This window comes from Nyctereutes procyonoides, unplaced genomic scaffold, assembly GCF_905146905.1.
Source record: "Nyctereutes procyonoides isolate TBG_1078 unplaced genomic scaffold, NYPRO_anot_genome, whole genome shotgun sequence".
NCBI lineage: Eukaryota > Metazoa > Chordata > Mammalia > Carnivora > Canidae > Nyctereutes > Nyctereutes procyonoides.
Window position 1 is genome coordinate 52416890 of NW_026575131.1, and position 22727 is coordinate 52439616.

Below are 22727 nucleotides of genomic sequence, written 5' to 3' on the forward strand. Positions count from 1 at the left end.
GGGGGCGGGGCTGCGGCGCGCCCTGCGGTGAATAATTTAAAGGGGCCGCGCCTGGGGCGCTGGGCGGAAAGCTACCGGTGTTGGCGCAGAGCGGACCCTGGTTGCTGGCCCCTGGGTGAGTCCGGGTCTTAGTCTCCCTCGCGGAGGAGTCCCTTCGGGGGATCGTTAGCGAGTCCTCGGCTCTCCCAAGATCTATCCTCCTCCGATGGCCGGTAGCCCCCGACTCTGATGCTCCCATCCCCCCAGTTCCCGGCAGGTGTTTCCGCGCCGGTAGCCAGGTGCGCGCTAGGGTGAGTTTTCCAGGTAATATCTCCAGGACTTAGGGACTCCCCCAAATTTCCGTTAGTACAGTAGCGGTGCCAGAAACATCCTCAGTCTTCCAACAAGTCCCGGTAATATTCCAGCATTCATCCCTAGGCCGGTTCTGTAGCTCAAACGACCCCAGGGGCGTGCCCACCCAGCTCCTAGTTTTCCCAATAATAGTCCTGTATTCCTGAGGTCTCCCAGTAACTTTACAGAGACCCCAGTAATTCCAGCGTCCCTAGTTACGTCCCCAGTAATGGCGCCAGCATCGTTGGTTCCCAGAGTCCCAGTGATGCTCCATACTGTCAGAGACCCCATAACTTTACTGAAGCGTGGCGGTAAGTCTAGCGTCAGCCAGTAACACCTTGCGAGGCCGCCCCACTCCGAGCGTCCCGGGATTCTTCCGAGACCTCTGCAACGCCCCAGGACCCCCTGTGTGGGAGCTTCCAGCAGCACTCCCGAGCGCCTCGGCCCGTGGGTCTCCCCAAGGGCAGGTTTGGGTCAGAAGCCAGGCGACCTCCATGGCTTGAAGGCCCCAGTTTCTCTGGGGTGGGGTCCTAGGGTCTGCTGGGTCAGGATTGAACAATCCTGCAGGGCTGAGGCTAGGAGGGGGCCGCTTGCGGGAGGAAGCCGGGCGCGTCGGGGACCCGTGCGAAGGTGCTGACTGTGGGCGTCCGGACGGCTGCCCTTTGGCCCCAGGGTGGGGCCGTATCCGTGGGGCGTCTGGTCCGCCCGGCGTGTGGGTGAAGGGAGTCAGGCCGGGAGCCAAGGGACTCGAGGTCAACCTGCACCACCCCCTCTGCTCCGCAGCGCCCCACCAGCCGTCCCCGGCCCAGAGAAGCCATCCCCGCGGCGAGTACGAAGGGTTGGGCAAGGTTCGTGGTAAGGGGCAGGCCCTCGACTCGGGGCAGGGGAGAGACGGGCCCAGAGCGACGACGTGCACCGGTTCCTCCTGCTGCTTATTCCCCAGGACTCCGGGCTGCACCGGACCTACCGCCCAGTCGGAAGCAACTGATGGAGGCTCCACTGCAAACGGGAATGGTAAAGGTTGGGATGTGTAGCGCCGCGGGGACTACAACTCCCGAAATGCTTAGCGCCCATCATTGCGGTCCCGCGAGAGCTGTGTAGACGGAACTACGTTTCCCGGCGTGCACCGCGGGCCGCGGAGCCGCCGGGAGGAGTCGCGCCCCCGGGGAGGGAGCAGCGGCGGCCCATTCTGCAGATGGGGACGTCGAGGCACGGGCCGACCGTGACCTCCTCGGGGGCGGAGGACTTGACCGAATGGGATGGGGACGGGGGCGCTCCGGCCTCCGGGGAGGGCTCGGCAGGCGGGGTATGCGATGCGCAGCCAGTGCCCTTCGTCCCGCAGGTGCTGGGCGTGATGATTGGGGCCGGAGTCGCGGTGCTGGTCACGGCCGTGCTCATCCTCCTGCTGGTGCGGAGGCTGCGAGTGCCGAGTGAGGACCCGGAGGGCCCCTCGGGGAGGCTGCGGCGTGGGCAGCGGAGATGGGACGTACGGGAGCCTGCACGCCACGTCCTCTCTGGCCGCGTGGAGTCCGCGCACAGCTGAGTGCTTCTCTCTCCGCTTACCCCCAGAAACGCCAGCCCCGGAGGGGCCCCGCTACCGATTCCGGAAGAGGGACAAAGTGCTCTTCTACGGTCGGAAGATTATGCGGAAGGTGAGTGTGGCCCCCCGCGGCCCCCGCCGAGCCCAGAGGCCTGGCCTTTCCTTTCTCCGCATCTCAGCAAGCCCACCCTCCTTGACGAGGGGGCCTCTGGTTCTGGCCCCTTCTCCCCTCGGTCTGAACTGGCAGTTCACCCATCCCCCATCCTCAATCCTCCTAGGTATCACAGTCCACTTCCTCCCTGGTGGACGCGTCTGTCTCCACCACTTCCCGGCCCCGCATGAAGAAGAAACTTAAGATGCTCAACATTGCCAAGAAGTAAGGCTGTACTGGGTGTGCCTGGCACTGGGGGCATCTCAGGGACCATTTGCGTAATCAGCCCCCACCAAAGGGTGTATCTAAGGGTCCTTTGAACCGCTCGGACTGTTTTTGGGAGTCTTCCCACCTCAGAGGGGCTATCTCAGAGCTCTCCCACACCGGACAGGCTGGCTCTGGGGTCTCTGTGCCCCGAGGCGATGAGGCGATGCACCTCGGGGCTGTTCCCCTAGCACAGGGGTGTCTGTGAGTCAGCTCTCTCCAGTGGGTCCTCAGATACTTCGTTTAGGGGTCTCCGTCTGGGTTCTCCCCGTAGGCTGGTTCGAGGGTCTCCCGACACAGGTGGTGATCCACTGGGGTTAACTCAGGTGTTTCCATGATGTACCGGAGGGGCTGTCTCTAGCTTTTGTCTTCTAGGGGTCATGTCAGCCATCTCTCTACATCAGAAAGCGTCTCTCTAGGTCACCCACCCTGCAGTTCTTCCTACACTAAGGAGGCTATCTTAGGCGTTTCTGTTCCCCAGGAGTTATTTCAAGAATCTTCCTGCTCTAAGAAGCATAGGAAGGACTTCTCAGGGCTCCATGCCATCAGCAAAGGGCCATCTCAGAGCCTCTGAGAAAGGCTCTCCCAGGGATCTTTCTAAGTTGGAAGCGGGCTGTGAGGTCGGTCACCTGACATCACGGAATATACCTGAAGGTCTGTCTCAAGGGTGTCTTCACACTAAGGGTTGTTCCACTAAGGTGTCATTCCAGGGCTGTCCACGATCAGCAGATGTGTCATTAGCGTGGCTTTTTATGACTTCAGTAGAAGGGCTGGCTCTAGGCTCTCCGTGATCAGTTGAGGGTCTGGTCTGCCCCTCCCATCTGTATGTCATGGGGGTTATCTCAGCGTGTGTTTACGCTACACTGATGTTGTCCTGTACTTCGGGGGGCTAGCTCAGCTTTCTGTGATCTGGGCAAGGGTCAGCCCAAGGTCTTTCTGATGAGAAGGGGAGCTACGTCTGGATTTCTTTACATCATGGAGTTTAATTCAGGGGTCTGCTCATACCAGAGAGTCTATCTCAGGGGGCTTGTGACCAGGGGACGGGCTCTCTCAGTAAATACCTGTGACCTGCAGGGGAGGGCTCTTTCGGGTCTGTGATTATTAGAAGAGCTGCATCTGTACTCTCCACATACAGAGAGAGCTATTTCAGGAATCTCTGTGATCCTCGAAGGGGTCATCTCAGGGTTCTCTGAGATCTAGAAGTAAAGGCTAGCTCAGGGAGCTTTACAAAGATCAGAGGAGCTGATGGGGTCTCCTGATATGACGGAAGCTACCCCAGAGCTCTGCTTGCAGTAGGGAGACTGTCTCCGGGTCTGGTCTGTGTTAGGAAGGAAGGTGTCAGGGGTCCCACGATGAATGGAGGAGCTATTTTTGGGGTCCGCCCATGTTTTTTTTTTTTTTAATTTTTTTTTTTTTTGTTTTATTTATTTATGATAGGCACACAGTGAGAGACAGAGAGGCAGAGACACAGGCAGAGGGAGAAGCAGGCTCCATACACCGGGAGCCGGACGTGGGATTTGATCCCGGGTCTCCAGGATCGCGCCCTGGGCCAAAGGCAGGCGCTAAACCGCTGCGCCACCCAGGGATCCCTCCGCCCATGTTTTATGTCAAAGGTCCGCTTCACTACAGTGTGTGTCTCAGGAATTTATGGTTAGCAAAGGGGCAATTTCGGGGTTTTACCTCAGAGGCTACATCAGAGCAAATTTTGTTGTAAGAGATCGGTGAACGTCTTAGGTTTTGCAGCTATTACAGTTGTGTTATTGTCATTCAGCTTTGTGGTTGAGTGAGAGCAGCCACGGGTAGCACGTAAACAAACGACCGTGGCTATGTGCTTTTTTAAGGAAGAAGGTAGTATGTCTGGTTTAGTTAGTGGGCCAGAGTCTGCCGACCCCCATTTTTTGTGATTTTGAGGAAAGGTTATGTGGGAGCCTCATGTCTGCCTGAGCCCTCTCCCTACCTGCCCCCTGCACCCCTCTCTTCCCACCAGGATCCTGCGTATCCAGAAGGAGGCACCAACGCTGCAGCGGAAGGAGCCCCCACCTGCAGTGCTGGAGGCTGACCTGACGGAGGGTGACCTGGCTAACTCCCACCTGCCCTCCGAGGTGCTCTACATGCTCAAGAATGTCCGGTCAGTGTTAGGGTGTAGGCGGGGAGGAGGACTGCAGATCTGGGGGCTCACCTGACTTGCATTCTCTTCATCTTTCTCCCACCCAACAGGGTGCTGGGCCACTTTGAGAAACCGCTCTTCTTGGAGCTCTGCCGACACATGGTCTTCCAGCGGCTCAGCCAGGGTGACTATGTCTTCCGGCCAGGCCAGCCAGATGCCAGTATCTATGTGGTGCAGGATGGGCTACTGGAGCTCTGTCTGCCAGGGCCTGTGAGTGGACCAACCACGGGCCGCCACAGGGAGATGGGCAGTGGGGATGGGCAGTGGCTATCGGGATAGGCATTGCTGTTGGTCAGCAGGGTTTGTGGATTTTTTTGAGACATGCAGGCAAGAGTTGGAAACAAACGCCCAGGGGTGTCGGGTTGGTCTACACAGTCAGCAGTTATGGTTAGTGATGGCCAGAAAATGGATGCTGGTCCAAGATTTGGTGGGTTTGGGGATCAAGGTGTCAGTGATCACTGGTTGGTGAGGTTGAGAGCTGGTGGCATGCTCAGGGGGTGGAATGGCAGTTGGCAGGGTGGGGACAGCTCTGGTCAGCACCCCCATCTTCTGTGTTTCAGGATGGGAAGGAGTGTGTGGTGAAGGAAGTGGTCCCTGGGGACAGTGTCAACAGCCTTCTGAGCATCCTGGATGTCATCACCGTGAGTGATCACTCTTAGGGGACGAAGAAGCTGGGTATGAGGACACAATCAGTGGGGCTGGTTTGCAGACAGTTGCCTGTGGGGGCTCCGATCCCCGCTTAATCCCCTCTGACGCTGCCAGTGGTCTCTCAAGGCATGGGTACTGGGGTGGGCTCGGGGAGCAGCGAGCAAGGCCCTCATCTTGATTCCCCCCGTTTCCTGCCCCATCCCCCTCCAGGGCCACCAGCACCCCCAGCGGACGGTGTCTGCCCGGGCAGCCCGCGACTCCACAGTGCTGCGGCTGCCAGTGGAGGCCTTCTCCGCCGTGTTCACCAAGTACCCCGAGAGCTTGGTGCGGGTTGTACAGGTCAGCATGCCTCCGGCCTCCCTCTACCTGCCCCAACCCATCCCCCCAGCCCCGGGCACCTGTGGGCTGGAGCTCAGCGGCCAGGAGGGGCTCGAGCTGTGCTTATCAGGCCTGAGCAGCCGGGTCTTGGGGGGGGAGTGTGCTGTCCCCTCCCTTGAGCTGCCTCCACCCCTTCTCCCCAGGCTTTTGCCACCTGACTGTGGGTTTCTCCCTGCCTCTGCCCCTGGCCAGCCCCTTACTGCTCCCAACCTTGACTTTCCCTACACCCCACCCCCTTGATGCCTAGACCTAATTTTCTCCCGCTTCCTGTCATCTGATTCTGGTCACCCCAGTATCTCTTCTCCTTTTCTCCCTGGCCCTGACCCCTCTGGCCACACCCCCGCAGATCATCATGGTGAGGCTGCAGCGGGTCACCTTTCTGGCACTTCACAACTACCTGGGTCTGACCAACGAGCTGTTTAGCCACGTGAGTTGCACAGGGAACTCGGGGCAGGAGGCTGGGGCTGTGACACAGGCTTCCCAGGACATACTACACGGGTACTCTCTGTCACCAGGAGATCCAGCCCCTGCGCCTCTTCCCCAGCCCTGGCCTTCCCTCCCGCACCAGCCCTGTGCGTGGCTCCAAGCGGGTGGTCAGTGCCTCAGCTGCTGAGGAGCCTCGGGAGACTCCTGGCCGGCCGCCTGACCCCACCGGGGCCCCACTGCCTGGACCTGCAGGTATCATAGATGACCTTGGCCATTTCCCAGGGACCCGTTAGCTAGGTACCCAGCTCTGACTCTGGTCCAGTACCCCAGAGAGCCCTGGCCTTGGCCCTGGGAACCATCAGAATCGCTTTCCCAGTCCCGCAGCCTCAGACACTGTGGGCTGAGCTCTCTCTAAACCCCACTCAGTTCCCCTGTAATCCTAGCTTTAGGCCTGGTGGCTCTGAGGGGCAGGAGCCTGTACACGTGTCTCTCCCAGGGGACCCGGTGAAGCCCACATCTCTGGAGGCTCCCTCTGCCCCCCTGCTGAGTCGCTGCATCTCCATGCCCGTGGACATCTCAGGTTTGGGGTGCCAGGTGGGAGGTGGGGGAGACAATCAGACTTTTGGGTTGAATGTAGGTGTACCAGCCATGATTTTTCCCATCTGTGAAGTGGGAATGCTGATGGTATTCTTGTGATTTTCTTTTGGTAATTGTTGAGATGGTGTCTTCCCAGCTGTGATTAAGAAGGATTCTGAGGGACAGTGCAGTGATAGAGTAGTCATGTCTGCACAGATATAAGCCAAATAAGTCAACTGGGATCAGTCTCATTTTTATCATTTATTACAAAATACCCTTGCCCACTGCAGGCTTGCAAGGTGGCCCCCGCTCAGACTTTGACATGGCGTATGAGCGTGGCCGGATCTCCGTGTCCCTGCAGGAAGAGGCTTCAGGGGGGCCCCAGGCAGCTCCTGCTCGGGTAAGGCCTTGCCCTCTCCGCCCCCCTCCCTAGTGCCCTCCCTGCACCCTGGCCTGGCCCACGGTGGCATCCCTGAAAGAAGGTCAGGTAGGAGCACAGAGGTCACAGGCCCTGCCCTATGCAGACCCCCACTCAGGAGCCCCGGGAGCAGCCAGCAGGTGCCTGTGAGCACAGCTACTGCGAGGACGAGTTGGCCACCGGTGGTTGCCCCTTCGGGCCCTACCAGGGACGCCAGACAAGCAGCATCTTCGAGGCAGCGAAGCGGGAGCTGGCAAAACTGATGCGTATTGAGGTGGGTTGCCACGGGGTCCTGGGGGACGTGGAGAGGAGGGCAAGGAGGCCTAGATGGGCCCATCTCAACCCCCCTTTCTCTTCAGGACCCATCCCTCCTGAACAGCCGGGTCTTGCTACATCATGCCAAAGCTGGCACCATCATCGCCCGCCAGGGGGACCAGGTGAGGCCGAGCCCTGGTCTCTAATATGAGTCTGACCCAAGACCTTATTCTGATCTCTGGTCCTTGCTCTTTGACCCTATGTGTACATCTCTCAACGTGTGATTTCCATCCCTGACCCTAAATGCTGTGACTCTGATCCCTACGTCCTCTGGACCTATTGACTTTTCTTCTCTAATCCTTGAACCTTTTACCTGAAGACCGCAACCCCTAGATCTCTCTTACTTGCCCTGGCCTTTCCTGTAACTTCTGTTTTCTGGCCTTTCAATTCTTCGGTATACTCTGACGTTGTATATGCTTCTCCTGGGCCCCTGCTGGGATGGGTGTGCGATAGGTGTGTATGGATCCGAATCTGGACCTGGAGGCTGTGAAACAGCCCCTGGGAGCTGGATTTCAGTGCTCCGTGGCAGCAGCCAGGAAGTGTAGGAAGTTGTATCCTACAAATCCCTCTATTGTCCATGTCGGGAAACTGAGACCTAGTCATGATTTCACAGGCCAGAATTATGGAGGAGGAGGGCTCTGGACTGTTTGCAGAGTCTGATTGCAAATCTGATTGCAACCGGGCCAGAGTTGCAGTCACACTCCACCCTAACTTCTTCTGTGACCTAGGCAAATCATTGAGAAAGTTCTCAGCTTCCTCATCCACGGGATAGGGTAATAACAGTAACTCTGCTAGAGTTGTCACGAGGATTAAAGAGTGCTTCTGACTAGCTAAGGTTTTCAGAGGTGACAGGTCCAGGGGAGGGCCTGGGCTTGGCGGGGGTGGTGGTGGTGTGGAATTGGGGGCAGCCCACCTGCTAGCTGCCTGGGATACCGTTATGTCACTTGATCTGTTGCTTGAGCTGTCACCTCGAGCTGCTCATTGCAGGAACGGGCTCCTGCCTATAGAGGAAGTTGGGTGAGGCTTTTGCCAGCTGATTGTGATAGCAGGGGCAGAGGAAGTGTAGTCAAACCGTGGCTCTTGTCATAGGGTCCCCGGCCCCTCCTTATCTGGGTGACTCTGTTGGACTCAACTCAGCCCAGACCGACTTGTTAACAGACTAGACTGGCTAGAAGGTTCCACAGTGGTCTGCAGCCACTCAAGTCTTCTGGGGGGGGGGGAGGCAGGGGTGGGGTTCAGATCTTTGTTAGGGGCATTAATGTGCTCTGCCTGCCTCCAGAATTTCACACCAGTAATTTTTCAATTGGAGGCAGTTTTACCCCTCACCTCCACCCCAGACCTTTTTTTATCGACTTGGGAGGATGCTACTGGCATCTAAGTGGGTAAAGCCAGAGGTGCAGGAATGCACAGGACAGCCCCTCACAGCAGAATTATCTAGTTCCAAATGTTAATAGTGCCAAGGTTGAGAAACTCTGCTTTACAGACATTTCCCAAAGTGTGCTTCATGGAACATCTGTATCACAAAGGATCCCTGCTCAAACAGATTTGGAAAACTTCGGCTATTTAGTCCCTTAGTGCAATCTTTTAGTGAACACCGTTTGTTATTCAAGGCTCGGACAAGTCCCACAGTGAAGAGACATATGATTCCCAATCTGATGACAAGTAGCAGCTTAATATTAGTGACTCCCACTCATATCCCGAACCGAGTCTGGAACTTCTGTCTTAGAAGGTTCCAGCACGCATGTGCATCTCCTGGGGCTGCAGAGGCAGGAGACACCAGCAAGGTCCCTGCCCTTGGGAGGCTCACAGTTCTGACCAACTCAAAGGATTACACTATTCTTGTAAACTAATATGTGCTTCATGCTTACATGTAAAAAGATGTTCTTGGCTTTACAAAATCTGGCTTAGGCAGGGTAGCACCTCTGAAGAAGTGGCCTCCAGCTAAGGAGGAAGGATGAAGAGGAATTAATTAGGTGTAAGGGGGAGAAAAGAGCTTTCTAGGTAGAGGGAAAGCTTGTGCAAATATCCTGTGGCAGAAACAGGATATTTGATCTCTGGAAACAAAAGGAAGTTACCAGGGATAGAGTGGAACAAGGAAACTGGGAGCAAAAAATGTGTGTGTGTGTATTTATATATTTATATTTATTTGTATTTTTTATGTTTGTATATATTTATTCATGTGTAACTTACATATAATATTTAGTGGGGTTTTTTTTTGTTTGTTTTTTGTTGTTGTTTTTAGTGGTATTTGGTACATTCGTTGTGTTTGCAACCATCACGACTATCACTTTTGAATTGAAAGAATACTTTCAGGAGGCCTGGGTGGCTCAGTCGGTTAAGTGTCTGCCTTCAGCTCAGGTTATGATCCCGGAGTCCTGGGACCGAGCCCTAAGTTGGGCTCCCTGCTCAGTGGGGAGTTTGCTGCTGCTTCTGCCTCTGCCTCTGCCTCTGACTTGTGCGTGTGCTCGAGTGTGGTCTCTCTCTCAAGTAAATGAGAAAAAACAAACAAACTTTCATCACCTTGAAAAGAAAGCTCATACCCTTTAGCTATCGCCCTCCTACCTCCTAATGCTGATTCTAGCTATGAGCAACTCATCTTATGTCTGTATAGATTTGCCCATTTGGGACATTTCGTATAAATGGAATCATCCATGATGTGGCCCTCTGTGTCTGAGGGCCCTTCTAAGACTTTTTTTAACTTAGGATCATGCTTTCAAGGTTCATCCACACTGCGCTGTGTCACTGTCACTCCTTTAGGACGAAATAATCAATTATGTAGGTCTCCCACATTTTGTTTATCTGATCATCCCTTGATGGACACTTGAGTGATTTCCACTTCTTGGCTATTGTGCATAATGCTGCCCTGAAGATTTCGGTACAAATTTCTGTGGGGGTGTAGGTTTCCATTTCTTTTGGGTTTATATCTAGGAGTCACATTGCTGGGTCTGGGCAATTCTACTTCTAACTGTTGGTGGACTGCTTCTAATTTTTGCTGGACTGTTTTCCAAAGCAGCTACACTATTTTACATTCTCACCAGCAGTGTATGAGGATTTTGGTTTCTCTGTATCCTCTCTAACATGTTTTAATGTTAGTCATTCTCGTGTATACAGGAGCATCTCATGGTTTGGATTTGAATTTCCTTAGTGATTGATGATTTAGAGCATCTTTTTTTTATTATCAATTTTGTTTATTTGAGAGAGAGAGAAAGCATGCGCAGGGAGGAGGGGCAGAGGGAGAGGGAGGAGAAGGCTCCCCACTGAGCAGGGAGCTCCATGTGGGGCCAGATCCCAAGATCCCGGGATCATGACCTGAGCCGAAGGCAGATGCTAAACTGACCGACTGAGCCACCCAAGTGCCCCTGATTTTGGGCATCTTTTCATTTGTTTATCGGACCTTTATCTTCTTTGGAGAAGTGTTTGTTCAGAGCCGTTGCCCATTTTTAAATTGAGTTATCTGGTTTTTTGTTTCTGAGTTGTAAGAATTCTTTATTCTAGATACAGGATCCTTAGCAGATACGTGATTTGCAAGTATTTCCTCCCAGTCTCTGGGTTGTCCTTTCGCTTTCTTGATAGTGTTCTTTGAAACTCAAAAAAAGTTTTTTTTTTTTTTCTCAAAAAAAGTTTTAACTTTGATAGAGTCCAATTTATCCATTTTTTTAAATCATTGTTGCCTAAACTTTTGGTGTCACATCCAAGAATCTGTAGCCAAATTCAAAGTCACAAAGATTGACTGCTATCTTTCCTTCAAAGAATTTTAGAGTTTTAGTTCTTACATCCATGTCTTTGCTCCATTTTGGTATGGTGTTAGGTAAGGGTCCAGCTTTATTCTTACATGGGCTAACTAGTTGCCAGCATAAGCAAAGAGGTTCCTGCACCCTCTTGCTGGCTATGCTGAAAAGAATTTATGGGCTTCATAGAGCACGTGACTCTTTATTTCAGGGTCGTGAGTTTGAGCATCATGTTGGGCATAGAGGTTACTTAAAAATAATTTTTTTTCTTTAAAAAAAGAGTTTATGGACCTTAGCCTGGGCTTAGATTTTGGTAACCCATTAGTACCAATTGCCCTGGGCGCTGAATGGGAATTAGATATATATGCTGTGCAGCCCAGAGCTATCTGAAGCCTTTACTCCCTCCTTCAACGTTTCCTTCCTTAGCCATTCCTCTGGGTGCACTGAACTGAATTGGGGCTGAGATTACTGCCCCTGTGCCCATCTCTGCCTCTGCCCCACAGGACGTGAGCCTGCACTTTGTGCTGTGGGGCTGCTTGCATGTCTACCAGCGCATGATTGACAAGGCAGAGGATGTATGCTTGTTCGTGGCACAACCTGGGGAGCTGGTGGGGCAGCTGGCAGTGCTCACGGGCGAGCCCCTCATCTTCACACTGAGAGCCCAGCGTGATTGCACCTTCCTGAGGATTTCTAAGTCCGACTTCTATGAGTATGGCTGGGCACCTCCACCCAGTGTTGGGGTGGGAGTGGCACTTGGAGGGTCCCCACTTGATTCCATTCTGCTGTGGTAGAGGTCATCCCTCTGGATGCCCAGCGCTTTTCCAGGGCAGCTTGATCCCTTCTGATCCCACCGCCAGGCCATCACCCACCCTCTCCACTTCCTAAGGAATGTCCCAGGGCACCCCCCAGCCCATGCACCCCTGACTTTCTCCTACAGGATCATGCGTGCACAGCCTAGTGTGGTTCTGAGTGCTGCGCACACCGTGGCCGCCAGGATGTCGCCCTTTGTGCGCCAGATGGATTTTGCCATCGACTGGACGGCGGTGGAGGCGGGCCGCGCTTTGTACAGGTACAGCCCTGCCCCTTCTTGCAGTGCAGACCTCACCTGAGGAAGGCCTAGTCCCAACCCTGGCCCTCTCCACACCCCAGGCAGGGTGACCGCTCCGACTGCACCTACATTGTGCTCAATGGGCGGCTGCGCAGTGTCATCCAGCGCGGCAGCGGCAAGAAGGAACTGGTGGGCGAGTACGGCCGCGGGGACCTCATTGGCGTGGTGAGTGCCGCCCCACCCACTGTCCTCTGATTACTCCCAGTACGGTTCCCCTCACTCCTCCCAGCAAACACATCATCCCGGGTAATCTGCTGGGTTGGTGATGGCAGCTCCCAGCCTTTGGCCTAGCCCAGTCCACTTGCTCAGCTCCTTTCCGAGGGCAGGAGGAGGGGGCAAATTCTTGGGGTGGTGAGTCTTAATCGGACTCCATCCCCAGACTTCTATTGGATGAGGAGACAGTCTTCCTCCTCCTGAGCATGGATCCCTGCTCTCAACCTTTCCCCGAAGCCTAATGATTAGTGGGGTTTGATCTCCACCTGTATGGGGAGTCTGTCGCGGTAGGGCAGTGGGTACCTCTTGTCTGCACCCGTGGTCGGCTCCCCCTTTTCTCTCCGGCCTCCCGGCTCAAGCAGCCCTGGTCATGCATGCACATGGCCCCCCAGGTGGAGGCGCTGACACGGCAGCCACGTGCCACAACGGTGCACGCGGTGCGGGACACGGAGCTGGCCAAACTCCCGGAGGGCACTCTGGGCCACATCAAACGTCGATACCCACAGGTGAGACTGGAAGCTGGGGCAGGGTTGGGGGCGGGGGGTGGGGAACGGGGCTTGAGGGGGCAGGGCCTAGTACAGAGTAGTGGAGACATGGAGACAGACAGGGGTGAGGGGGTTGGGGGGTGGATAGAACCCCAGGGAGGCAGCGAAACCCCTGAGTGTTTCAGCGAAACCCTGAGTGTTTCAGCAGGGCTCTTGGGGATGGGGCCCACGTGATGGGGACCCTGGCACCCCGGTAAGAGGAGAGAAAAGTAGGACTTGCACAGTTGTCCCTCTCGCCTCACTGGAATGCCGGCCTCCCACGCCTCAGGTCGTGACTCGCCTCATCCACCTGCTAAGCCAGAAAATTTTGGGGAATTTGCAGCAGCTGCAAGGACCCTTCCCAGGTGAGAGCCAGCTGGCCTTGGGCATGCTGGGGGATGTAGTCCGACGCCTGGGACACTCTGGGAAAGGGAGCCCTAAGCTCTGGGCATGCTGGGAAATGGGGTCTGGAGGATAAACCATGCTCTGGGCAGGCTTGAAGGAGGAGTGAGATCTGATTTCCGGTGCCTGCTGGCATGGGTGGGGGATGGATCTGGGGTCCTGGGCATGTGAGGAAACAGCCCAAGACCCAGGCCATGCTTCTCATGGAAGTATCTGTCATGCTGAGGGCAGAGTCTTTAGGCACGAGCTTGTGTCTGGGTGTCCGGGCCTGCAGGGCAGGATGGAGTCTACATCCTGAGCACACTGGGAGAGGTAGTCCTTAGAAGAATATGCTGGGAAATGAAGTCCGTGGGGTAGAGCCTTGGGGTGGGGGTGGGGGCAGGGACCAAATTGGGAAGTGGCTTCTGAAGCTACTGGCCAGCTGGAAGGTGTGGTTCGCTGAGTTAGGGTACATCGGGAATGGAGTCAGATTCTAGATGCCCGGAAATACGGGCCTGAGATTCTATGTAAAGGTGAGCCGACCCTGGACCAGCCCGACCTCTACACCTGCCCTTCTTACTCCCTTCAGCTTTGACACCTGGATGGTGGAGGGCAGTGGTGAGCCTTGGCTAAGGACCACCTCCCATGCTCAGGGTTTTGCCTGACAGATTTTTTTCCCTCAGTCTTGATCCATGTGTACAAATGCCCATTTATTTCTTTAAGGCCATTGGTCCACCCTTGTCACATTGTGGGGCAGCCTTTGGGGCAGAAACATTAAGATCTCTGACCCCTGAGTACCTCCCTGTTGTTGGGATACAGATAAGTTTTCCAGGGAACACTTAATATGTATTAGGTTCTGTGATGAGCATGGGGTGGGGAGAGGCAGACAAGACTCCTAGAAAGGTTTACAGGTCAGCATGCCAAGTATTTTAAAAATACAAAGAAAAACTGTGAGGTCACAAGCTGCTGGTACATACAGTGAAGAAAACATAAGAAGGTCTTGATGGAGTGTGACTGTGGGAGGGAGGTTTTTTTGGGGACAGTGAATTGAGACTTGACAAATGAGATAGGGTCTGGCATTTACGAGAAAGAGGAAGGCCCTGCGCACAGGGTTTGGTGGTTTTGAAGCACTGCAAGGAGGAAAGTGAGCATGGGCGAAGAAGAGGGGGATGGGGCTGGGAGCTCGGGACTTTATTGAGACTGTTACAGGAAGCAGCTGGAGGGGAGGAGGCAGCGAGAGGTCCAGGCAAGAGAAAGGGAGTAAGGCCTTGGTCTAGGATACTAGTGGAAAGGCTGGGAAGCAGTAAATGGGTGAAAAATACATTTGTTTCTGTCCCGTTTTGTGTTCAGGTCCCTTCAGTGGACAGAAGCACCAAGGGCAGATAGGGAAGGGGCACGAATCCATCCGTGCATAGAGTGGAGCGGTCATAGAGTTACGTGATGGATTCTTGTTGAGATTAGGCTCCGAACTGAAGGTCAGCTGGCTAGGTCTTACCAAGATGGGACAGTGAGGCCGTGGGTCCATAATCTCTTCATTAAACCTCCGTCAGATGATGAAGGGCAAGGGTTTATGGGGAGGAAGAGACAGGTCTACTGCTCCAGACTCAGGGTCACACACTCCTTCTTTGGGGTCTCTGCAGGCTCAGGACTAGGCGTTCCCCCTCACTCGGAGCTTACCAACCCAGCCAGCAACCTGGCAACAGTGGCCGTCCTGCCAGTGTGTGCCGAGGTGCCCATGGTGGCCTTCACTCTGGAGCTGCAGCATGCTCTGCAAGCGATTGGTTAGTTGGGGGAAGGGGTGTGGTGAGAACAGGCCATTGGTCTGTGTGGGGCAGTGGTCAGCGGGTGGGTCAGTGGGGATGGGGGTGGATTGCAAGACAGGCACCCCAGTTCTCTTGACCTGGGTTCCTAACTCTCCATCCCCACCCATCCCCACCCATCCCCAGGTCCCACGCTCCTCCTCAACAGTGACATCATCCGGGCCCGCCTGGGGGCCTCTGCTCTGGATAGGTATGTGGTCGGAGTTGAAGGAGTGGGGGCTAGACTTGAAGTCTAGAATCCCTTCAGATCTGGTTGAGTTCTGGGCTGTGAACCAAGGAGCACGTGCCCCGTCCATCCACTCAGTGGAAGAACATGGGTTGGGTCGCCCCTGGGGGCATGGACATGTTGTGGGGGCCTGGTGTCTTAAATTCCCCTCCTCCCAGTAGCGGAGCTACATGGTTTCTGGGAGGTGTGTGACCCCTGAGCAGCCCCCAGGATGACGCATCCCTACCCCTAACCCAGCATCCAGGAGTTCCGGCTCTCAGGGTGGCTTGCCCAGCAGGAGGATGCGCACCGCATAGTGCTTTACCAGACTGACGCGTCGCTGACGCCCTGGACAGTCCGCTGCTTACGCCAGGCCGACTGCATCCTCATCGTGGGCCTGGGCGACCAGGAGCCCACGCTTGGCCAGGTTGGGAGACTGCACAGTGACCTCACCCCCGGGACCTGATCCCTTGCCCTTGGGTGCCTGCACCCTGTGCACCCTCACTGTGGGCGTGGGGAGGAAAAGACCGAAGTTGAGTGACTTCCACCCTCCGTTCGCCTGCAGCTGGAGCAAATGCTGGAGAATACAGCAGTGCGTGCCCTCAAGCAGCTGGTGCTGCTACACCGTGAGGAGGGCCCAGGCCCTACGCGCACTGTGGAGTGGCTCAACATGCGCAGCTGGTGCTCGGGGCACTTGCATCTGCGCTGTCCACGCCGCCTCTTCTCTCGCCGCAGCCCTGCCAAGCTGGTGAGCGCAGCGCTGGGAGGAGGGGGCCTCTGAGGGCCTCTGGGACCTCTGTGGGGCGGGAAGCCTGTGGGGGCAAGAGCCGTGCTGGTCCAGACACTGCCTCCTGCACCCCCATTCTCATGCCTCTCTGTCTGTGTCCCCCGCACCCCGCATCCCAGCACGAGCTCTACGAGAAGGTTTTCTCGAGACGCGCGGACCGGCACAGCGACTTCTCCCGCTTGGCACGGGTGCTCACAGGCAACACCATCGCACTGGTGCTGGGTGGGGGCGGGGCCAGGTGAGAGGGGCGGGGCTTGCTCCGTGGGGGTCACCCTGAGGGGTGGGGTTAGGGGACCTGAGTGCCTAGGGGTGGAGCTTATTCCCTGGGTGGGGCTGGTACTTGTTCCTTGCCTCCTTGGGGGGAGATGGGAGGCGGAGGGGAAAGGAGGGAGAGGGGCAGTGTGGCAGAGGTCTTGGGTGGGTCCCTGAGTTTCCTTTCCCTTGCAGGGGCTGCTCACATATCGGGGTGCTAAAGGCATTGGAGGAGGCAGGCGTCCCTGTCGACCTGGTGGGTGGCACATCCATCGGCTCCTTCATTGGGGCCTTGTACGCAGAGGAGCGAAGCGCCAGTCGTACCAAGCAGCGGGCCCGGGAGTGGGCCAAGGTGTGCAGGGGTGGGAGAGGCCCACCTACTGCAGGAGCACCCTGGAACCCCATCCTGGAGGGTCCCCTGGGCTTTCTCTGCCTTTTCCTGACATAATCTGTGAACCCCACCTGGGTCCCGATGGCAGTAGCTCCAGGACCTTGCTTATCCCTTGTGACCTCCAGGTTAGTGACCCCGAGTCACTCCCGTTTGATCCCACCTGGCCTCCTTGCCCCTAGAGCATGACTTCGGTGATGGAGCCTGTGCTGGACCTCACGTACCCTGTCACCTCCATGTTCACCGGCTCGGCCTTCAACCGCAGCATCCATCGAGTCTTCCAGGACAAGCAGATCGAGGTGGGCCCTCCTCCCTGGCCTGCTCTGCCCCACCTGCCCCCCACAGGAGTCCCCACTCCCCTCCCACCATGGTCCCTGTCCCCACAGGACCTGTGGCTGCCGTATTTCAATGTGACCACGGACATCACCGCCTCAGCCATGCGTGTCCACAAAGATGGTGGGTGCCCCCAGGTGGCCCCACGACAACCTCTGTGGCTGTGTGGGGAGGGGGTGCAGGGAGGGCAGCTGAGCGGCTGGGACATTGTTAACATGAGTGACCGTCCACCCTGGCCTGATTGCCGAGCACTAACCATCACCCACTAATGCCCCAGAGGCCCCAGGTATGTCTCTCCTCAGGGGTGGGGGGCCGGCACACTAGTCAGGCGCCTCACCCCCTCACACCGTCCCCGCAGGCTGCGTGTGGCGCTACATCCGGGCCAGTGCTTCCTACTGCCCCTACCTGCCCCCACTCTGCGACCCCAAGGACGGGCACCTGCTGGTGGACGGGTGCTATGTCAACAACGTGCCAGGTCAGCGAGCCCACCGGGCTGGCCGGGCCTCCAGCATGTCTGAGCGTGTCTGTGCGTGTCTGTGTCTGTGTGTCCTGCCGGGCAGGCTCCCTGTGGCGGTACGTACGTGCCAGCATGACGCTCTCGGGCTACCTGCCCCCGCTGTGCGACCCGAAGGACGGGCACCTCCTCATGGACGGCGGCTACATCAACAACCTGCCAGGCAAGTGGCTGCCCGCTCCCCTGGTCCCCACTGTGCGTAAAGACGCACGGGTGAACTCATAAGCAGATGGGCCCACGTGCAGACGCACATGCAGACAGGTGCACGGGAGGCCACATGCGCACACTCGGGCACCAGCAGGTACGTGGGAGTGCCCACAGATGAACGTGTATGGAGTTGAGTGCATCCCTGTGCTGTGATCAGTGTGAATGAACACATGCAGACACGCATGCACACACGCAAAGGAGCGTATGGAGACCGTCGGACACCTGTATGGGTTCACCCCAGCCACACACGTGCTCACGCTGCAGGTAGCATAGTCATACACCTGCACGTGGCTAGACACACGTGTGCACGAAATAGGGCATGTGTCCATGCACACCAGTCTGTCCACATACGCACTGCACGCTGCCTTGAACGTGCACAGGAGTACACACACGGGTGGCAGGCACCTGTGCACTAGAGGTGAGCTTTCGGGTCTGCTGACCTCACACGTAGAGATGAGCAGGAGCTGGGTGTGCAGATGATTCCACATGCCCACAAGTGAGTGCGCACAAGTTGATGTATGTGCAAGCTACCCAAACACTCGGCCCTGGAGGCCGGGCCAGGGATCAGCCAACTGCAGCAAATCCAGCCCCGGGCCTGATTTTGTAAAGAAAGTTTTATTGGTTCGTGGCCACAGCCAGTCACTTATGCCTTGTCTCGTGGCTGCCTTTGTGCCCACAGCGGCAAAGTGAATAGTTGTGAAAGGGGCCACATAGCTGTCAAGCCAAAGTTATTTTCTCTCTGGCCCCTTACAGAAAAAGTTGGCAAAGTCCTGCCGTACATGCTCTGTACAGGTACACGCACTAACAGCCACACACATGTGGGTGTGTGTAGACAGGTGTACAGGCAGACTGGCCCTGGGAACTTGCAAGTGCTGATGTAGACGCACGGGGACTGGAAGGAACGCACGCCCGGGTGTGCGTGTAGAGATAGAGACAAGAAGTGTGCCTTCACACACACACACACTCACAGATGCATGCACATCTGGGGATCAGATGTGGACACATGTTCCTCGACAGACCAATAAGCTCATGAGGGACTTGTGCAAAGTCTGGTGGAGACTCAGATATCTCTCAGGGTCCTGGCTGCAGGACCCTGTCCCCCTCCCCCCAGACCCACTCAGGGACCCTCAGTGGGACACACGGACGTGCAGACATGGACCCACAGACACACCACCCTCCTTAGTAGGCCATCACCTATCCTTCACTCCTCTATCCTGGTTCCCTGAACCCCCTCGTTCTTGGTCATTGCCCCCTGTCCCCCTCTCAGCCCCGATTTCTTCCCTAGGCTCTCTCTCGTTCCGTATCTTTGATTTCTCTCTTTGATCCCTCTTTCCCTGTTGCTGTGTCTGCTTCTTTGTGCTTCTCTCCTGCGGCTTGACTTCCACACTTCTCCCTGTTTCCTTGCGCCTTGGACCCCCTGCCTCTCTGGCTCTATCTTCCTGTGTCTCTGTGTCCTGGTGGCCTTATGACTATGTCTCTCTGCCTCTCTGTCCCCCTCTCACGTGTTTAACCTGGTGTCTTTTTTCCCAGCAACTTTGTCCCTTTGCCTCCATCCCCTCCGTCCCGCTGGCTCCGGTCCCGCAGACTTACAAGCTCCACGGCCCGGCCCCACCTCCTCAGCGTCACGGGCATCCATGTCCATGCCCTTTGATACCGGCATGTTGTTTGCATGGGTTTTTTTGTGTGACCATTTGCATGATGGTGTTTGTGGGACTGGGTTGAACTTCCCTGCCCTGGGCCCTGGGGTGGGGGGCGCTGCCTGCTGACCCCCCCCGGCCCCACAGCGGACATCGCCCGCAGCATGGGTGCCAAGACGGTCATCGCCATCGACGTGGGAAGCCAGGATGAGACAGACCTCAGCACCTATGGGGACAGCCTGTCTGGCTGGTGGCTGCTGTGGAAGCGGCTGAACCCCTGGGCAGACAAGATCAAGGTTCCAGACATGGCCGAGATCCAGTCTCGCCTGGCCTACGTGTCCTGCGTGCGGCAGCTGGAGGTGGTTAAGTCCAGCTCCTACTGCGAGTACCTGCGCCCGCCCATCGACTGCTTCAAGACCATGGACTTCGGGAAGTTCGATCAGATCTATGTGAGCGGGTGGGAGTGGCATGGTGCCGGTGTGGTGGGCCACCAGAGCTTTACTACTTAAAGCCCAGAGCGACACGAGGGGAAGGATTGTAGGGCTCCCTTCCCAAGTGGGATCCGTGAGCAGCGCAATGGTAATTGATTTGTGATGTCTGCAGTGAGTGCGGCAGGGGCAGGTGGCTGTGCATGTGCCGTGTTAGTGCTAGCTCCCCAGTAGCTGCCCGCTGCACTGCCTGAAGCACAGGAGAGATTTTTCAACACCCTTTCTGCATTGACGGGACCAAGAGCTGTTGTCAGTTAGTCCTGTTTGCCATAAGCACGGGCGGGGTGTGCAGCCGTGTGTGTATATATGTCACATGCCACTGACCCGAACAGCACGGCTTAGCCCACGCTAGCTGAAATTGGTCGGGAGCTGCTGCCCAGAGCCCCGGGCCCACCGGGGAAGTGTGCCGTGATGGATTAGCGGTGTCTGTCATGAGCTTGGCGGATGGTGACGTCTGCAGATGTGATGCGTATCCGCAGACCTTGAAATTACACGCCATCGTCTTGTGCCGTGTGGTACTTGGCACACTGCGTGGGGCTGAGTGCAAAAGGTCGTAGAGCGATTGGTGGGTCATGTCTGGCAGGGGCACAGGATGAGGAAGACGGGGACAGGTGTGCCACACGCTGCCACCTCTGAAATAGGTTGAGTCTCGATTGCAGCTCCCCCAGAGCGTCAGGCTTTTGAGGGGCCAAGGTAGGGTCAACAGACTGGAGATGAGCAGAGGAGGTGAGGCAGGGAAAACGCCAGGGGAGTGGGGTTTGCAGGCACGGCTCCAGCCTCGTCGCTTCCTGCAGGATGTGGGCTACCAGTACGGGAAGGCGGTGTTCGGGGGCTGGAGCCGGGGCGACATCATTGAAAAGATGCTCACGGACCGGAGGTCTGCTGACCTTAACGAGAGCCGCCGTGCGGACGTAAGCCTGCGACCTGCCCCAGCGGGGCCACGCGTAGCAACAGACTCCCCCACCCCAGAACTCAGATGGCCCCAGACCTCCTTGGATTTAGCTAAGCCCCTCAGATCAGAGAGCTCCCCGAAGACACCACAGCCCCTGACACTCCAGGACCCCACAGACGACCCCCTACCCCCCCACCGTGCTAAGTCCCTCACTTGGTCACTCCACAGGTGCTGGCCTTCCCCAGCTCTGGCTTCACCGACTTGGCGGAGATTGTGTCTCGGATCGAGCCCCCTACAACCAGCTATGTTTCCGATGGCTGTGCCGATGGTGAGGCGCCAGGGCGCCTTGGGGGTGGGGGAGCTGGGCCCGGGATGCGTGGGTGATGGCTGGAGGGGCCAGGCCGGCCTGCACCCCCTCACTTCACACTGCTGCCTGGTTGCAGGGGAGGAGTCGGACTGCCTGACGGAGTATGAGGAGGACGCGGGCCCTGACTGCTCACGGGATGAAGGGGGGTCTCCCGAGGGCGCGAGCCCCAGCACTGCCTCTGAGATGGTGAGAGTGGGTGGCCTGGGCCCTCCACTGGGTAGGGTTACGTGGCCGATGCAGGTACGTGTACCAGTGTCCCGTGCTGGCTGCTATGTGTGGCACTCCGGTCCCTGCAGGAGGAGGAGAAGTCAGTTCTCCGGCACCGGCGCTGTGTGCCCCTGGAGCCTCCCACCACGGCTGCGGATGCCTGAGGACCTCGAGAGGGGTCCCCCTGGGGCTGGGCCGGGGCTGAGCCCTGTGAGGGTGGCTCACTCCTCTGCCTGCTGCTATTCCTGCGACCCTCCTGGGTCCCCCTTGAACCCAAGCCCCCAGGGCCCACACACTGGACTGCCCTGCCCCCAAGGGGAGGGGCAGCACTGCACTGATAGACCATGACCAGTCACTCCCAATAAACCTTCCTCTCTTGGAAGTGGCCTCGTGTCATCTTTGGACTCTGGGGGGGGGCACCTTGCCCCACCTTCCATGACTTGGATGGCTGGAGCTGGTGCCGAAACAGCCTTGAGCTTGTCCATGTACCCACGTGGCCAGGCCCGGTGTCAGGCCCGACTAGCTTCCCCCACTGTGAGTACAATTCCCCTGTAGTCCTACAGGACCTCTAAATGCCATGTGCACCCCTGGGGGGCGGTTTGCAGATATTCTTGGGGGCCCACCCTGGCACCCCCTCATTTGCCTAAGTTCCCACAGCCTCTGTGCTTAGCTGGTCCTACTGTATGCTAGAGCTTTGTGTATCCTCTATGTCCCTACTGTGTGCACTACAGAGCCTGGTTCCCAGGGCACCCCGTGTGCATGCACAGGCACGTGTGCGCACACACGCACACGGATGCACAGAGCTTAAGGACTTTCAGAAGTTCCAAGGCATTGGCTTTACCGTGTATGTAGCTGAGGTCACACAGAATCAGTGCAGTGCTCATTCTCCCTACAGTGGGCTGAGACCTGTCCCCAAGGCCTCGGTGTCTCTAGACTGTGGAGTCAAACTGCCTGGTGTGAAAATCCAGCCTTGTCTCTTCCTGGTCACCTCAGGCTTGTTACTGAAACTCTCTGAGCCTCCCTTGCTTCACTTGGGGAGGGAGGTGCAGGTAGTACATGACCAACCTGGACATTAGGACTCTAGCCTGGGCCCGGCTCCCGGCCACTGCCCCTACTATGTGCTGCAGGCCTCCTGGGGCTCCCAGTCCCTGCCTTTATCACGTGCTATTCTGCGTAAAGCTCACAGGCACTAAACACACACACACACACAAAAATAAATAAAACACACACACACACACACATTGTTGTGTTGCCATCCCCACCATACATCTCCAGAACTTTCTCACCTGAAACTGAAACTCTGCTCCAATTAACCATTGACTCCCCATCCCCTCCCCCAGCACCGGGCTCCCACCATCTACTTCCTGTCTCTATGGAGTGGCTTCCCATAGAAGTGGAATCCTACAGTATTTAACCCTTTGTGACTGGCTTAGTTCACTAAGTATTCATCCATGTTGTGGCTG

At 56.7% G+C, this 22727-nt stretch overlaps 1 protein-coding gene across 3 annotated transcripts; it reads left to right on the forward strand.

The window, feature by feature from the left end:
• The first annotated feature begins 65 nt into the window (after positions 1–65).
• On the forward strand, positions 66–21646 carry PNPLA6 (patatin like phospholipase domain containing 6). Of its 3 annotated transcripts, none has more exons than XM_055343151.1 (36): positions 66–290; positions 1114–1178; positions 1274–1344; positions 1673–1760; positions 1900–1982; positions 2149–2246; positions 4273–4413; positions 4503–4662; positions 5013–5093; positions 5311–5439; positions 5825–5905; positions 5994–6156; positions 6401–6484; positions 6771–6880; positions 7005–7172; positions 7258–7335; positions 11445–11650; positions 11879–12010; positions 12091–12214; positions 12655–12768; positions 13076–13151; positions 14808–14948; positions 15114–15177; positions 15451–15619; positions 15758–15940; positions 16099–16217; positions 16427–16583; positions 16802–16918; positions 17006–17075; positions 17513–17629; positions 19204–19329; positions 19458–19759; positions 20593–20709; positions 20919–21018; positions 21134–21243; positions 21354–21646. In XM_055343151.1, the coding sequence occupies exons 1-36, from the start codon at positions 229–231 to the stop codon at positions 21426–21428; spliced, it is 4281 nt and encodes a 1426-aa protein (XP_055199126.1). In that variant the 5' UTR covers positions 66–228; the 3' UTR covers positions 21429–21646. The 3 variants fall into 3 exon arrangements, with proteins under 3 accessions (XP_055199126.1, XP_055199127.1, XP_055199128.1); XM_055343153.1 differs by having other exon boundaries at positions 96–115; XM_055343152.1 differs by lacking the exon at positions 19204–19329.
• Positions 21647–22727: the final 1081 nt, after the last annotated feature.

What these genes read in the sequence shown, in the direction of transcription:
- PNPLA6 (XM_055343151.1), top strand. Translation starts at nt 229, where the DNA reads ATGCTCCCATCCCCCCAGTTCCCGGCAGGTGTTTCCGCGCCGGTAGCC. An exon ending in CTCCACTGCAAACGGGAATG is followed by an intron (nt 1,345 to 1,672) that starts GTAAAGGTTGGG and finishes TTCGTCCCGCAG; the next exon opens with GTGCTGGGCGTGATGATTGG. An exon ending in CTGGGTGGGGGCGGGGCCAG is followed by an intron (nt 16,218 to 16,426) that starts GTGAGAGGGGCG and finishes TTTCCCTTGCAG; the next exon opens with GGGCTGCTCACATATCGGGG.